Source organism: Peromyscus leucopus, chromosome 3, assembly GCF_004664715.2.
Source record: "Peromyscus leucopus breed LL Stock chromosome 3, UCI_PerLeu_2.1, whole genome shotgun sequence".
Taxonomy (NCBI): domain Eukaryota; kingdom Metazoa; phylum Chordata; class Mammalia; order Rodentia; family Cricetidae; genus Peromyscus; species Peromyscus leucopus.
This window is the reverse complement of record NC_051065.1, coordinates 149,564,886-149,579,614: the sequence shown is the minus strand read 5'-3', so window position 1 is coordinate 149,579,614 and position 14,729 is coordinate 149,564,886. Positions and strand designations below refer to the sequence as shown.

General features: G+C 54.2%; 1 protein-coding gene across 13 annotated transcripts in view; it reads right to left on the bottom strand.

The window, feature by feature from the left end:
- Mical3 (microtubule associated monooxygenase, calponin and LIM domain containing 3) overlaps positions 1-14,729 on the bottom strand; it is a 217,716-nt gene that overhangs the window by 16,172 nt on the left and 186,815 nt on the right. For 11 of the 13 annotated variants that reach the window (XM_037204182.1, XM_028880423.2, XM_028880421.2 and 8 more), the window contains 6 exons: positions 14,213-14,295; positions 11,250-13,041; positions 10,740-10,834; positions 6,506-6,556; positions 4,971-5,081; positions 3,984-4,077 (listed from right to left, as the gene is read on the bottom strand). In XM_037204182.1, coding sequence (XP_037060077.1) covers positions 3,984-4,077; positions 4,971-5,081; positions 6,506-6,556; positions 10,740-10,834; positions 11,250-13,041; positions 14,213-14,295 — 2,226 coding nt within the window. The remainder of the gene's footprint in view (positions 1-3,983; positions 4,078-4,970; positions 5,082-6,505; positions 6,557-10,739; positions 10,835-11,249; positions 13,042-14,212; positions 14,296-14,729) is intronic. The other 2 variants (XM_028880424.2, XM_028880430.2) reach the window with 1 other exon arrangement.

Here is a 14,729-nt window from a genome sequence, read left to right as displayed (position 1 = left end):
AGAGCCTTTTCTTTCAAGATAAGAAATGAGCTTGGGACATTGGCAGAATTTCCACCCTCGATGCCGAGGCTGCTGGCCACAGGCCTTTCTGGCTTTTCAGCTCCTGGAGCTGTCCAGCAGTGTCTTGTCTTAATGTGCCTATGGTGCGAAGAGGGAGGCTGGCAGCAGGTGGGTCCCGAGCTGGCAGTTCTTAGGGCCCAGAGCACACCAAAATGCCTGTCTTTCTCTAACCTCACAATCTGGATGCTGATCCCAGCAACCACAACCTTCTCTTTTAAGGATGAATATGTCTGAAAGCTGAGTTCCCTCCAGTGGCTTTCCAGCTCGTGTTCAAGCTAGTCCAGTGGTTCTAAGCTTGAGTCAGAGTTCTAGAAACAGAGAAGCTCCCCTCGGATTCCAGGACAAGAAGCCCACAAGTCTCAGCCTTGCCCTGGTCTCCAGGGCTCTGGAGGCAATCCGCGCAGCCTGTATATACAGAATTCTTCGACAAATACAGGTTACCTGATGGCAACTCCAGACCAGATCTCTTCTATGAAGGGCATCTTGGCTAACAAAGAGGGACCCCTCTGACAGCAATGGAGGCTTGAGGCCACCACATGAGACAGGATGACAAGTTCTGGCCAGCTGGCTGGAGCTCAGGGAGCGAGCTGAGTTGTGCCTGCTGGAAGCCGAGGTGTTCCTTGCTCAGCAGGTAAGTGAGAAGGCCAAGTGGAATGGGATGAGGAACAAGAGAAAGGTGCTGGCACCATGTACATTCAGCCTCCAAGGCGCTCTCTGCCAGGAAGGGACAAGGGCACTGGGAACTGACACTAGACCAGCCCTGGGCATGGAGTGTTAAGTGCAAGAAAAGGAAAAGAATGTATTTGGAAATACAAATGCATCACAGGCGGATGTGTACCCTCGGAGGCAGTTTCACCTTCTGGTCCAGGGAGTTGTGCAAAGATCTGCCTACAGTCAGGAGCTGGACTAGAACACGTCTGTTGAGCCCTAGGGCTCTTCAAGAGAGGTTCCAGGGGTCCACAGTGACTTTGAACTTTTAAAGACCAGTGCACACCAAGCTCAAGTGCTTCCACAAGACAACTTTTGACACACTCGAGACCTCCAGGAAGGCTGCTTTCGTGGGCTCTCAGGTCTAAGATTCTTTTGCTTCGTGTCCAAGAATTTTGCACTTCTCATAGATATATTAGTAAGAAGTTAATTCAAGTCCCGCTGGCAATGACAGAGATCATGTACCGCTGTACTGGGATCTGCGAGAAGGGTGTGGCTTAGGGGATGATGACTTCAGAGCACACTGCTGGTACAGTCCTTCAGACAGCTGACATACCACGCCAGCATATATTAGCACATTTGGGGTTTCTCTTTATGTTTGGGAGCTTCTTGTTTATAATTTTTTAAAGACTTATTTTGATTTTATGTGTATGGGTGTTTTGCCTGCATGTACTTGTACCACACGCATGCCTGGTGTCGGCAGAGGGTGCTGGATCCCCTGGGACTGATGGCTGTGAGCCGCCATGGGTGCTGGGAACAAAACTCAGGTCCCCTGCAAGGCCACCACGCACTCTTAAGTGCTGAGCCATCTCTCCAGCCCCTGTATGGTTTTGTTGTATAAAGAACATGAGTTGTTGTCAGAGAGCCAACTGCTCTGTTCGTGAGCATCCATCATATTTGTAGACACCGTGGGTTTCCTGGTGAGCTGCTAAAAAGAACAGGGGTGTATTTAGAGCAACCACATGTTCCTGCGGGGGTGCCCTGAGCACCGCTCGAGGAGGAACTGAGGCTTCCGGACGTCTGCAGCTCTCACTGGGACATGGGCTTTCTCTCCAGTTTGTGTGTGCGTGGCTTTTCAATGTTTAAAAGATACGGAAAATAATTTTTTGGGTTTTAGGCCTCACTAGCAATTGTGTACAATGGGCTCTCTCCTGCCAAAGCAAGTTGAAAACCACTGAGTGAGAAGAAATTTGGGGTATGTGTGTGTGTGTGTGTGTGTGTGTGTGTGTGTGTGTGTGTATGTGTGTAAATGTGAATACCAACGTCTGTGGAGTCCAGAAGAGAGAGACAGCTCCCCTGGAGCTGGAGTTACAGATTGTTGTGAGCTGTCTGGGGTGTGGGTGTGGGGACCGAACTCTGGTCCTCTGTAAGAGCAGTATGTGATCTCACATGCTGAGCCATCTCTCTGGCCTCTCTGTCCATTTGTAATGGTATCATTTTCTGGCCCACTGGTGGCAATGGAACGACAGTTTTTACAGAAGTGGTGAGGAAGAGGAACAGACTCCGGCTGACTGGAACCGTAAGTACTTTCCAGAAACATTCAACCGAACCGGCAATCTCCTTGAGTCTCTGAACCTTGTGAGTGGGGAGAGTCAGGGCACTTTTGGGAAACGAGGAACATGAGCTCATGCACCTAGACAGTACTGCCAGCTAGTGTTGTGGGACATAGCTGTCCCTCAGTTGAAGTAATCTGGAGAAAGGTTGAGAGGCAAGCTGCAGGTTCCCTTCTGGACTTTTGTGCATGGAGAGAAGTGGAGAGGACAGGACTTTACAGCGCTGTGGCCAGGGATTTCCGGAGGGAGGGCTAACCCACGCCAGTGCTCGCTCAGGCCGCACTGAGGAGATCAGTCGGAGGAAGTGGGGCACGGGGAGGCCTGCAGGCCGGCGGAGCCACAGGCTCATTGGGAAGCCAAGAAAATGTGCGGGTGAGTCTCTTCTTCACTGCTTGGCATGGGACCAGTCTTCTTAACTTGCTGGATACAACGTGACGTAAGCTTTTGGACTCCTTTAGTAACATGGGCTCCAAGCATTAGGTCCAACATCTGGTGAGGCACAAACCCCAAAACATCCACCTCCTCCTCCTCCTCTCTCTGGACACATCTTCACCTGAGGGTCATCACTGAGCTGACACACGTCTTCACCTGAGGGTCATCTGAAGGAAGGTTTGCTTCTGTGCCGGCCCTGACTCCTCTATTGGGAACTCCAGTTCCAAATTGGATCCCTGACACCAGTCCCACACCCGAGGCTAGACCACACGGTCTATGAGGCAGTGGTTGGCCCTGTCTGACCTCCTACTGGTTCTTTGCTTGCCTGCCCAGGAGGTGTACCAGCTTGCTTTCCTGTGCCCAGAAGGAAAAAACAAGAGGCCCTGCCCTTCCTTCTACGTCGCCTCACAGAATGAATGCTGAACCCGTAGGCCAGTGGCCAACTGCAGAGATAAGAGGGTCCCCATCCAGGGACTGGATCTTGAGGAAGGAGATCAATCATTCCATGCCCGAGGCCGGGCTGACCTTGGACCCAGGGACAACAGCTCAGATACCTCATCTTCTCTGTACCCACCTGTGCCAAGCCTGGCAGGGCTCCAACCACATGGCCCTGGTAACAGCTCCCACGCCTATGCCACAAGAGCTTATCCCAAGCCCAAGCCTCTGCGACACCGCTCTTAGTGACCGGCCTTCGGTGGACACAAGCCTGGGCTCACCCAGGGAAATCGGAGTGTAAGGGCAGCCAGAAGCCCCACACGGGAGAGGATGCAGGCGCGCTGTGGCTGCGCAGCTCAGGGAATCGAGGACAGGAGGAGGCTCGGGAGAGCAGGCTGAGGCCTGTTCAGTGCAGTTCTGTGATGGTTCCTTGAGGGACAATCTCTCTCATTCCCTGATATTTTCTTTTAGAGAAAATGGTAGGGAGAAGGAGGAGGAGGAGGAGGAGGGAGAGGAAGAGGAAACCCAGGGCTTGCCACCAACAGGTGACAGGGCCTGGGATTTTGTTCTGCATGGCAACAGCAAGCTGAGAAATGGGCTGGGGAGCAGGCCTGGGTGTCTGGGCTGCCCAAACATAGGTAAGCACCGGACCTTGATGATGCCAAGAACTCAGCAAACCCCGAGAGAGAAGGAGCTGAATTCCAGAAGATGTGCCGCCCATCTGGCTCACCCCCGGAAGGAAGGTAGGCTCTCTCCTTGAGAACAAGCCTCCTCACAGAGGAGGCCAGACAGTACCTGCTTCTCCTCGCAGAGCCTTCTCCACGGCGACGCCCCTCTCCTCCAGCTGCCTCTGCTTCTCCTCCACCTGCTCCAGTTGCCGCTGGATGATCTACCGAGAGACAGAGCGTAAGCTCCCAGCCTTTCCTCACCTCCCATCTCCAGGAGGAGAACCAAGCCGCAGACCCATGGAGGGAGAAAGAGAAGCATTGTCAAGACACTGAAAGGGGAATTACGGCCAGTGTGTGCCAGTGCACGCAGCTGGATCCTGGGGCTTGTTATCTTTCCCTGGAATAGTTCAAGAGCATTTTAAAATGGTTTCATTAAACCTTTACAGTAAGAAGACTTAAAACACTGGATGGAGTGATTAGAAGTTCCGTTTCGATAAGTTAGAAGAGTCTAGAACTGTCTAGGACAGTGGTTCTGAACCATCCTTCCTAATGCTGCAATCACAGAGCCTCACGTGGTGACTCTCAACCATAACATTGTTTCATTGTTACTTCATAACTGTAATTTTTCTACTGTTACCAATCGTACTGTGAATATCTGTTTTCCCATGGTCTTAGGCTACCCTTATGAAGAGGTCATGACCCAAGGTTGAGAGCCACGGGTTTAGGCTGTGAACACAACCAGAGGTCCTTCTGAGCTTTCCCTGTAAAACCACAGAGGTTTTACAGGTAAAACCAAGCAGAGGTCAGGGCCACGAACTGACCCCCGACACTATGGTTACAAGTGAACTTGCTGGTTCTACATCTACTCTAGACTAAGGCTTCCAGGAAACTCAAAGCACGGATCTTCCTTTTTATAGACAGTGCCACAAAGACGGGGCCTCTGTAGAGCATGAAGCTGGAGTACTTGGAGGTTGTCATCTTGGAAGCCATGAATGCCGTCTCTGCTTCTGCCCTGGCGTCTACACCTTCCTTGATGTAGATGAGGCCCCGTGGGGGCACGGGACGATGCCGCCTCACTTCCACCCACATGTGGTGGCCCCCGGCCGGTGTGTACCTGGGCTCGGTGCAAACGCTTCAGCTCCTCCTGCTTGGCCTGTCTCCGGGCTGCCTTCTGCACACGCCGGGTCAGCTTGGCACTCAGCTCCTCCTCTGTGTAGGTTCTGGGCTAGAGAGGGTGAGAGAGAGCTCCTGAGCCGGCTGCGTGCGGGTGGAGGCTGGTTTGGGCGGCAAGCTGGCAAGGGTATGAGGACTGTCCCCTGCGTGGGAGCTGCTGCCTGCCAGCCAGCGGGGCATGGCCGGTGCAGACACCCTCTCCTGAGGCGAGGCTAGAGACCTCAATGGGAGACACTTTGCCTCTGTGACAGGGACAAGAGCTTAATGTGGAACGAGTGTTAGCAGATTAAACCTCAGACAGACACACTCCTTTGGTACTGAGGCCATCATTGCCATGAAAGCGTGTGTGTGGTTTGTGTTTGTTTGGTTTTGGTTTTGTTTTTCAAGACAGGGTTTCTCTGTGTAGCCCTGGCTGTCCTGGAACTTGCCCTGTAGACCAGGCTGGCCTCCGGCCTCCTGAGTGCTGGGACCAAAGGCGTGCGACACCACCACTTGGTGTGTCTGGTTGTTTAAGGCACTGTGATGATAAAAACAAAAAAACCACCACAGTAAAATGTTTCCCTAGGCCTCCTATTTCTGAGGCAGACAGGAACAAGAAAAGGTTTGGAAAGTGAGGGCTCTTTTCCCCCTTGTTTGGGATTACTTTCTCTAGGTGAGAGGGCCCATAGGGTCCAAGTAGCTAACATCTGCCTGCAGGTGAGAGGACATGGATGCCTCCATCTGAAATCTCAGTGAATCCAGACTAACACGGGTTGAAAAAGGAACAGTGGCGGTGACTGCTTGGGTGTGCAGAGGCAGCTGTTGTCATGGAGACGAAGGGTGGAGATGCCCGGGCAGGGCAGCTGGGGTGGAAGCCTGGGAGCTTGGAGGAGGCCCCTGGACAAGTCCCATGCAGACAGTGACGGATGTCCCAGGAACCTGTACACATGGTCCACCACACTCCCAAGCATTCAGTGACAGGACACACCACTGGGCAGCCGCTGAGAAGCATGAGTGGGGGACTGTCCTCTTCTGTGAGACCCTCCTGATTTCCTCTAAAAAACCAAGAGACCTTTCTGACTGTGAAGGAGACGTCTACGTTCAACCTGGGTCCGGACTTATCATCTCTCCTCAAGGAGCTCAGTGACAGCAGGAGGTCAAGCGAACAGGCGGAAGGCGGCCTGTAAGGAGCATCCCGGCACCCCAGTGCCCTGATGGTTCAGAGTGGAGGTGATGAGCACCCCTTGCTGGGCTACCCAGACCCGCAGGGGCAGCTCTGCCCCCACCCATGATGACATGCACTCCGGCCAAGGGGAGAGTGACTGACTGTCTCCTCCTCTTTCTGTGACACAGCGGAAGAAGGTTTGACCGTGACAGCTGCATGCACGTGTGACAGTTAGTGAGGACGTGGCCGCAGGGCCCAGCAGGGCGGCCCAAGTGGTTAATCACAGACAGGCATGCAACGAGGACCAGTCACGGATGGGAGCGAGACACTACCTTTGATGAGTAGGCTCTCCTGAATGCCAAGGCGTGTGGTACATAAACCGACTTTTAAGGGGATGGCAACGGAAAACAAAACAGAACAGCAATGATAATGATGATTAAAATATGAAAACAGAATACAGAAATGGAACAAAATCAGTTAGAGGTTTAAAACAAACACAAGACTTCAATCACGTGATCATTTCTCACAATGTCACACGAGACTGCACAAGAAGGAACCTGGGTGTACAGACCCTATCGGCTGAGTCTCGCTGAACCCCACTGTTAAATAAAGCTGGGGTTCACTTTTCTATTCACAGAACAGCATGCCCTGATTCCTTTGCGTCTGTTTCTTGTTGAGCCCCGGTTTGTGGAAATGTGTGCTGGCTGGGCCCTCTTCACCCACAGCAGCCCTCGCTTCCCTTTCCTGCCGCTGACCACTTAGCCTGAATGGAAGCTGGAGGCGGGAAGTGGGCGCTGACCCTGCACACTCTTTTGACTGGTTCTCCAGCCTGGCAGGGTTCTCAAGCAGGGCCCTATAGGTCACAGTGTGATATCCAGCCGTCCTGGGACTAAGCAAACTTGTTCTTTCAGAATTAGACCCCGTGAAGAGAACCAAGGTGTCAAACCACCGTGACGCAGAGAGAGCACCAGGGTTCAGGCAGCCGTGGAAAGCTTTTCACTTCACACACTGACCAGAACTGCTCCAAGCCGTGCCCAGTAGCCTTTGCTTCTGTGGTCTTCTCATGGGTCGGCTGAAGTGCCTAAAGGGTCCCCGTGGGCCCAGGCATGGAGGCAATCGGAATTTGGTGGTGTGCGGGACAGAGGGATGCTGAGGGCGGCCCAGTAGGGGACCCACACAGGATTCCACAAGCATGTCGGCTGGGGAACGGATTGGCCGCTTTTAGCTCCGAGCACAGGCATCCTCTCCCCGACAAAGCAAATTGTGAGTGAAGTCCTCATGCAGAACAGGGCACTTTAAAAAGGAAGAGTCTGGGCGAGGCCCCCAGCGGCCCTACACAGACACACTTCAAGAGCGGCGCCGACACCTGGATCTGTCTGTGGCTGCTGCAGCCACAGCAGCCTCCTTTATTAACTTACCCACTGCTGGCACTGGTACCAACTGGGCAGTGGCAGTGACGGGGAGGTGAATCACGACACACTTGGGTAAACTGGGAGAGTGGGACTGAGGGCAGGGCTCGCTGGCTGGGCGGGGGGGGGGGGGGGGGTACAGAGCAGGATGAGGGGCTGGCCGGGTGCCGGGCAGGCTCTGGTGTCCTCAATGACAAAGAAGCAGCTGGTCAGGCTGCACTTGAGTCATAGGGAAGCAAGGGAAAGGGGCCATGACGAGTTAGCCCTTATTGGCGGGGCTTTAGGTGGCTAGACAAACCTGGATTGGCTGGGGAGACAAATCTGTTAGTAACGAAGACCTTACATAGGGTCTGAGCTATAAACCCCACATAAAAAGCCCGGCTTGGTGGGGCGTGCTTGTAATCTCAGAGCCGGGAGGTGGAGGCAGGTGGATCCTGTCTCTCGGGATTTGCTGTCCAGCCAGTCAAGCCTACACGGTAAACTCGGCCACGCATGCACACATTAAAAGTTAGACAGACACCAGAGGAGTGACGCTCAAGGTTGTTCTCTAGCTTTTCACACGCGTGTTACATACATGTGCGTGCACACATACGAATAGAAACACACAAACCCTGAACGGTTTATTTTTGGATAATAGACATTTAGGGGAAAACAAGGTTTTGGTTTTATGTGCTGTGCATCCCTGCGGCACCCAAACCCAGGCCCTTGTTTCAAGTCCTGACTCAGGGCTTGGGTCTGCGAGACAGGAAGGACTGGTTTCCACCTACACTGCACTGTGGCTGGAGGCTTCCTTTTCCGGGCGAGCAAAAGCTCATTTTCAATCTCGGTCCCCTTGATCCTGACACTTGTGAAAAGAATCTCAAACCCAGAAACACAGAAGGAGGAAGTCAACGATGCTGGAACACCCTTCACCCCGACTCCCAGATGGTAGCACAGGCCCATGCTTCAGGTGTGGTCTTTACACAGCCTGTTTTTAGACACCAGGGACGCAGTCCCTAAAAGCTTCGGGATGTACTTCTTCCTCAGAAGAGACACATCTGCCCAACAATGCCCGTAATGCCACCTGCTAGGATCCGGACACCAACTTGATGGTGGATGGCATTTTTTAAAGTTACACGTTACATCTGCCATTGACCATCAATGCCATCAACAGTTTCAAAGTGTCCTTTGTACCCTTACGGTTGTTTTGCTCTAGTTTGTCCCCACTCTAGGTTCCGTATGTGTCCCCCCCCCACCTCTGGTGATAAGACAGGATCTTGCTATGTATCTCTGGGTGGCCCAGAACTCACCAGGTAGCCCAGGCTGGCCTTGGATTTGTGCAATCCTGCCTCAGCCTCCTGAGCGTTAGGGTTGCTCGGAATCGCCATGCCCAGGGGGTCCCATATTTTAAGAACTACTGTGCCCTGCCCTCACTCGGTGAGATGCAATGTCATCCTAAGAGCCATGTTTGCCACTGCCTGGGCCCTGCTTGTCCTCATCATTCCCTATGTGACCATCAGAGAATGACCTTGTCCCTGTGGAGTCCACCCGGTCGGTACACAAGGTGTCCAAGGCCCTGCTGCTCTAGGAATCTGTGAATGGCAGCTGTCAGTTGTTCACATAACCACGGAAATGAGCTCCTGGGCTCTTCATACTTGTGGTCACTGGGTGGCTATACCAAGATGACGGATTTGGCACAGCCAGGGGGGGGGGGCACCTGGCGCTCGCCACTGCGGCAAGATGTTTCATTAACTCATGGAGAAGCGGTATGACCTGACCACAGTGGCAGCCAGAGATGGAAGATCTGACCAGTGTGACACCAAGTGTCTCAACACTCAACCATGGAGGCCAAGGGGACTTTGGGCCACATTCTCTTCTGCTCAGGCTCCTTCAGGACTCCTAAGACAGCACCTGCCCCCGGTGCTGGGATGAGCTTTGAAACTCATGGGCACATCCACACACCACCTCTGGTTCAGTGCCAGCACCACTGCCTGGAAGACCTCAGCGGGGCATGCTCAGTAGTAACACACTGGACTGAACCCCCATGGAGGAGCACACAGCTGCCCTCCCCCACCCCCATACTACATTCAGACTCCTGGTGCAAGAAATGAGGCCTGGCTGCAGGAGACAGAGACGGAAGAGAGGTCTGTGCTTCTTGGTGACTAGGACAGTAGAGAAAGAGCCATCGTCACGCCCGGGGAGAGAATACAGAATGAGATGGAAATGCAGATGAATGCAGAAGGAGGTAAGAATAAGCTGACTTGTTCCAGTCTGCTGAATTATTCAAAGAGGAACTGAGACAGGCTGGAGGATGGACCTGCGACAGGGGGATACCAGCTCAGTGAACAGACACATGTGGGGTGCAGAGCGACCCCAGCCTGCCCTGGCTGGTCTACAGCTCAAGTTATTGACAGAGGGAGCAACTTAGGTCCAAGCCTTGAGACGTCACATCAAAAAGGTACGAGGGGGTGGCCACTGGTGGGTGCCCATGCCCCAGTGCATGGCTCGGCACCCACACTTTCAATCAGTGCTGCTTCAGGGTCAATTCTCAAAACAGAAAAAGTCCTCTACCTAACAAATGCACCAGGCAGTTAGCTTGGCCAGGCTGTTCCTGAGGGGTTCCTGAGGGAGCCACCCGGTCTACTTCCTTCCCATGTCTGGTGCCCAGTCCAAGCAGTATCTGGGCTCTTCCCCCATTGTCTGGCCCTGGCAGACACTGCTCACAGTGTAATGGCAGGCTGCTCACCGGCAGCGTACCCTGGTCTCTTCAGACTGAGGCAATATCCTCAGCTGCGTATTTCAAAGGCGCGAGAGACCACTCTGTGGCGTTTGCTGCTGGCTGTGGGATGGCACGGCACTCCAATGTCTATCTCTAGGAGACCAGAGCAGGCATTGGCTCTGCACCGCAGCTTTAGACTGGCCTTTCACGGTCTGCTTCTCTACCAGAGACTAAATCGATGCTTTGGGGGCTGGAGAGATGGTTCAGGGGTTGGAAGCACTGGCTGCTCTTCCAGATGACCTGGGTTCAATTCCCAGCACCCACCTGGCAGCTCACAGCTGTCTATAACTCCCGTGCCTGGAGATCTGACACTTTCACACGAATGCACATAAAGTAAAATTAAATAAATTGATGTGTTCATCAGCTCTCTGAAGCCGTTCAGGGACTGGGCGTACCCACCTCTCGCTTGGACTTCTGGGAAGACCTTTCAAGGATGTCGTCACTGGACAGGTCTGAGTCCTCTGAGAAACTCAGCTGGCGCCGGAGCTGCAGATCTGTAGGGTGAGAAGAGGTCAGGTGAAGACAGCAGCCAGTGCCTCACGAAATCACGCTGCAGGAAGTCAGACGCCCCTCCTACACAAGGAGACACGGGCTTGTCCCCAAAGGCGGTGGGCCAACACCAAACATGTCACTCTAGACACCTGTTCAAGACCCCCTGGCAAGACTCTGCTCCACTCAAAATCAGGCGCACGTTTGGAAGGAAGGGAACCAACAGGAATCTCCCCTAGCTAGTTGTCACACTGGCATTAACATTATTCCGTGCAGTGGATCAGGCTGAGAGCGAACGGCCTGTTGTCCTTCTTAAGAACCCTTGCAGGAGCAGCACAGGAAAGTGCATCTTTTGTAAACTGAATGACTGGGGAGGTACTCCCCACGCCTGTCCTGTGTGCATCCCTTGGCCATGCATACCCGTTCTCACGATCGGAGATGCCCTGCGCTGGCCGGAGTCCACTGTGGCACCGCTGGACGGGGTACTGGAGCAGGACTTCTCATCACTCTTCTTCTTTTTGTCCTTCTTGTATCCAGAAAAGACTGACTTCCACAGGGACTTGGGCTTAGCAGCCCCTTCCTCTGGGAGGCCTGGGCTGGGTTTCTCTGGGGGTCGGCCTTCTCCTTTGGGTTTCTTCTCTTTCTTGTTCCTGCGTGGGGAGAAGAGGGATGACCTCTTTTTGCTCTTCCCACTAGAGCCCTCAGACGAGGTGACAGAGCCATCGGGGCCTCCTGAGTCTGAGGGAGGGGAGAGGATCTCCTCACTAGTAGCTTCATGCTTCAGAGTGGGCTCCTGGGAGGCTCGGAGGCCTGAGCGCTTGGTGGACTCTAGTTCCTTGCCCTGGGATGGCGCTGTGCGGGATCTGGAGGCTGCCATCTCCATGGCCTGCATCCTGCTCAGCTGTTTGGCCATGGCATCTCGAAGTGCTTGGCTCTTCACAGACTTCTCCCGGGCTCGCATGCGCTCCTCAGCCAGCTCCTTGGCTTCTGCGGAGACCAGAGGCAGTCCCCTTTTCTGTGGCTGCACATCGCGATCCGGGGGAGGGAGCCGCCCATTCTCCTTGGCCAGGAGCTTCTCTGACCGGGACCAGCAGGAAGGGGGTGTGAAGAACTTCTCCTGCAGACTGGAGTCCTCAGTCTTATCATCGTAAGTGTCCTCCACATCATCAGCAAAGGGGATCTCATCCACACTCTCCACAAAGGACTTCCGAACCTCCTCTCTGGGGGGCTGGGTTGGCTCCCTTGGGGGCCGCATGAATGGGGCAGGAGGGGGAGGGGGGATAATCGAGGCCTCCCTGTGCTCAAAAGTCTGATGGGGTTTCCTTCGCAGGGTTGCAGGCTCCTCGTTGGGAGGTGGGGGTGGGGGTGGGCTAGAAGGCGGAGTGAGCATGGTGGAGTCCGAGGTGTTGAAGCTCTGGCTGCCCAAGGTCTTCATGTTGGAGGAGCTGCCATGGAGGCCCAGGCCGGAGCTGCTGGAGAGGTCCCTCCTCTCTTCCTGGTTGCTCCTCAGCTCCCGGTCCGAGGGCGACTTTGGGGTGAGCAGTGGGGGCTGGTCACCAGCTGGCTTTGGCAGGCCCAACCTTTTAGGAACAGATGGAGGTTTCAGAAGGCAGAGACCCTCTTCCTGAGGGGACTTGTCAACGGAGTAGGACTTTAGGGATATTGGCTTCAAGGCAGGGGAGGGGAGGCTGGGCTCTGACCCCTTGCTCCGGTCCACAGGAGTGAGGCCCAGGCTGCGGCGGATCTCGGCGCTCTTCATCCAGAACTCCTCCACCAGATCACTCCGCTTCAGGGCCTCCTCCACAGCCAGGGGGCCACTTAGTCTGTCTTTGGGGTCTCCTTGGCTCTTCACAGGGAGTGGGGTCAGGGGCGTGGATGTTTTGGCTGGAACCGGCTGGAAGCGTATGGGGGACTCGGTGGGTGATGGTATGGAGGCGTCCGAGGAAGGCTGAGGTTGGGAACAGATGGGGAGCTGGGCGGAGGGAGGTGTCGGAGGGGCCAGCAGAGACTCTGGCTGTAAGCTGGTGGGTGAGGTAGGCGTCCTGGCTTCCGGCAGGGCCACAGGCTGTGATCGGATGGGCGAGGGTGCGGTTTTCTGATCTGTGGGGGCTTCAGCTTTGGGCTTCTCTCTGGGGAGCAGAGGCGCAGGGAGGAGGCGCTCCTCGGGGGACTGCGTCTTGGTGGCGACAGAGACAAGAGGGGCCTGGGCCCCCTACACAGAAAGAAGAGAACAGCGGTCAGCACCTGCCCTCAGGGAGCCTCTCTCAAGGGGCCTACACTGACTTGAGGTAAAATCCTCCCCATCCTTTCGGCTAGTATTCATTCATCCTTTGGCTAGTATTCCTCATTTTCTGCCCCACTTGTTAACATTTCAAAACCTCTCCACTTGGCTTGGACAGCCTGAGCTTTCAGGGTTGGCTCATCTCACACATGACCTTGGTTCTTGGTCCACTCACATGAATGCTAGCCAAGGACACTCATGAATGTGGCTTTCATCACAACCCACAATAACCAGAGCTCTGGGGTCCCCGAGGGATAACACGGGGCTAATGTATGAGAGGACTTAAAGTCATTACTGAGTACTGTTCTCCTCTCCAGCTACGCTGTCCCTCCGAGGGACCGTGAGATGCACACAGACCCTCTCCAGCCACGCTGTCCCTCCGAGGGACCGTGATATGCACACAGACCCTCTCCAGCCACGCTGTCCCTCTGAGGGACCGTGGAGATGCACACACAGACCCTCTCCAGCCATGCTGTCCCTCCGAGGGACCGTGATATGCACACAGACCCTCTCCAGCCACACTGTCCCTCCAAGGAACTGTGAGACACACACGGACCCTTACAATACCCAAACCAGTGCTTCTCACTTCTCAGGTCAATTACTGGACTGCGCTATGCTGCCTGGAGCCCCAGAGACCAAGGCCTGCGCTTTGATTTCTTCCTGGTCTGCCCTGCACATGGTACTTCCCAGACTAAGAACCTCAGACATTAGCATGACACATTCATGCGTCATTCTCTAAAGTGGTTCTGACGATCTAGAGACATGTTTTTTATTTAAAGAGTTACACATTTATTTTAACATAAAGAAAAAATACCTGTTATAAACCTCTATCGATGAATAAATATCATCGCATCAACTTAAAAATAAGCTTGCCAAATATTAAAAACACAAAAACCTTGCCCATCCACAAGGACTGAGGTAGCACCTGAAGCCTTCACCTCGTCAGCAGCCTTACCTAGCAATCACATATTTAGAAGTTCACAAAACGAGGTGGCTACAGGGCTGCTCTACCTCTCTTTGTGGAGCCCACACCTAGGACGGAGCCACGTCTCCTCAAGGTCTCAAGGTCCCACGGACCACCCTGGTCCCCAGCGCTACTTACCTCTGCCCCAGGGCTGTGGGCTGGGGAGAACAGAACATCTTGTTTCTGAGGTGACTGGCTGGGGCTGGAGACTTGGGGAGGACCTGAAAAGGAGGGACACGGGTGTTTATAATAGGAATGAAGTCCCTTCCACTCCACATATACGAGGAGTAGGGAGCAGCCAGATCCATGGAGGGTCTCACACGACAGCCAGCCCCTTGCTGAGGCCGGAGAGCAGGGACTCACACAGGCTGAGCACGCACTGTGTTCCGAAAGAAAACTGAGAAATCAAGGGAAGGGACTCAAGGAAGGCGCTGCCCGTCCCCTCCCTGCATGCTCCGTTGTAGCGTCATTATGTGGGGTGACTGCGATCTGAGTTTCGAGCTTTCTAATGTCTTTATTCTTCCCATGCTCCCAAACAACCCAAGGAAAGGGGCCACTGGCTGCGGCTGTCTGTCGAGATCTGTGGTCTCAGACAGGCAAGAACCAGAACGGGACGGCTGGGGCCCCTGGCCGCCCACAGGGCTAGGCACAACAG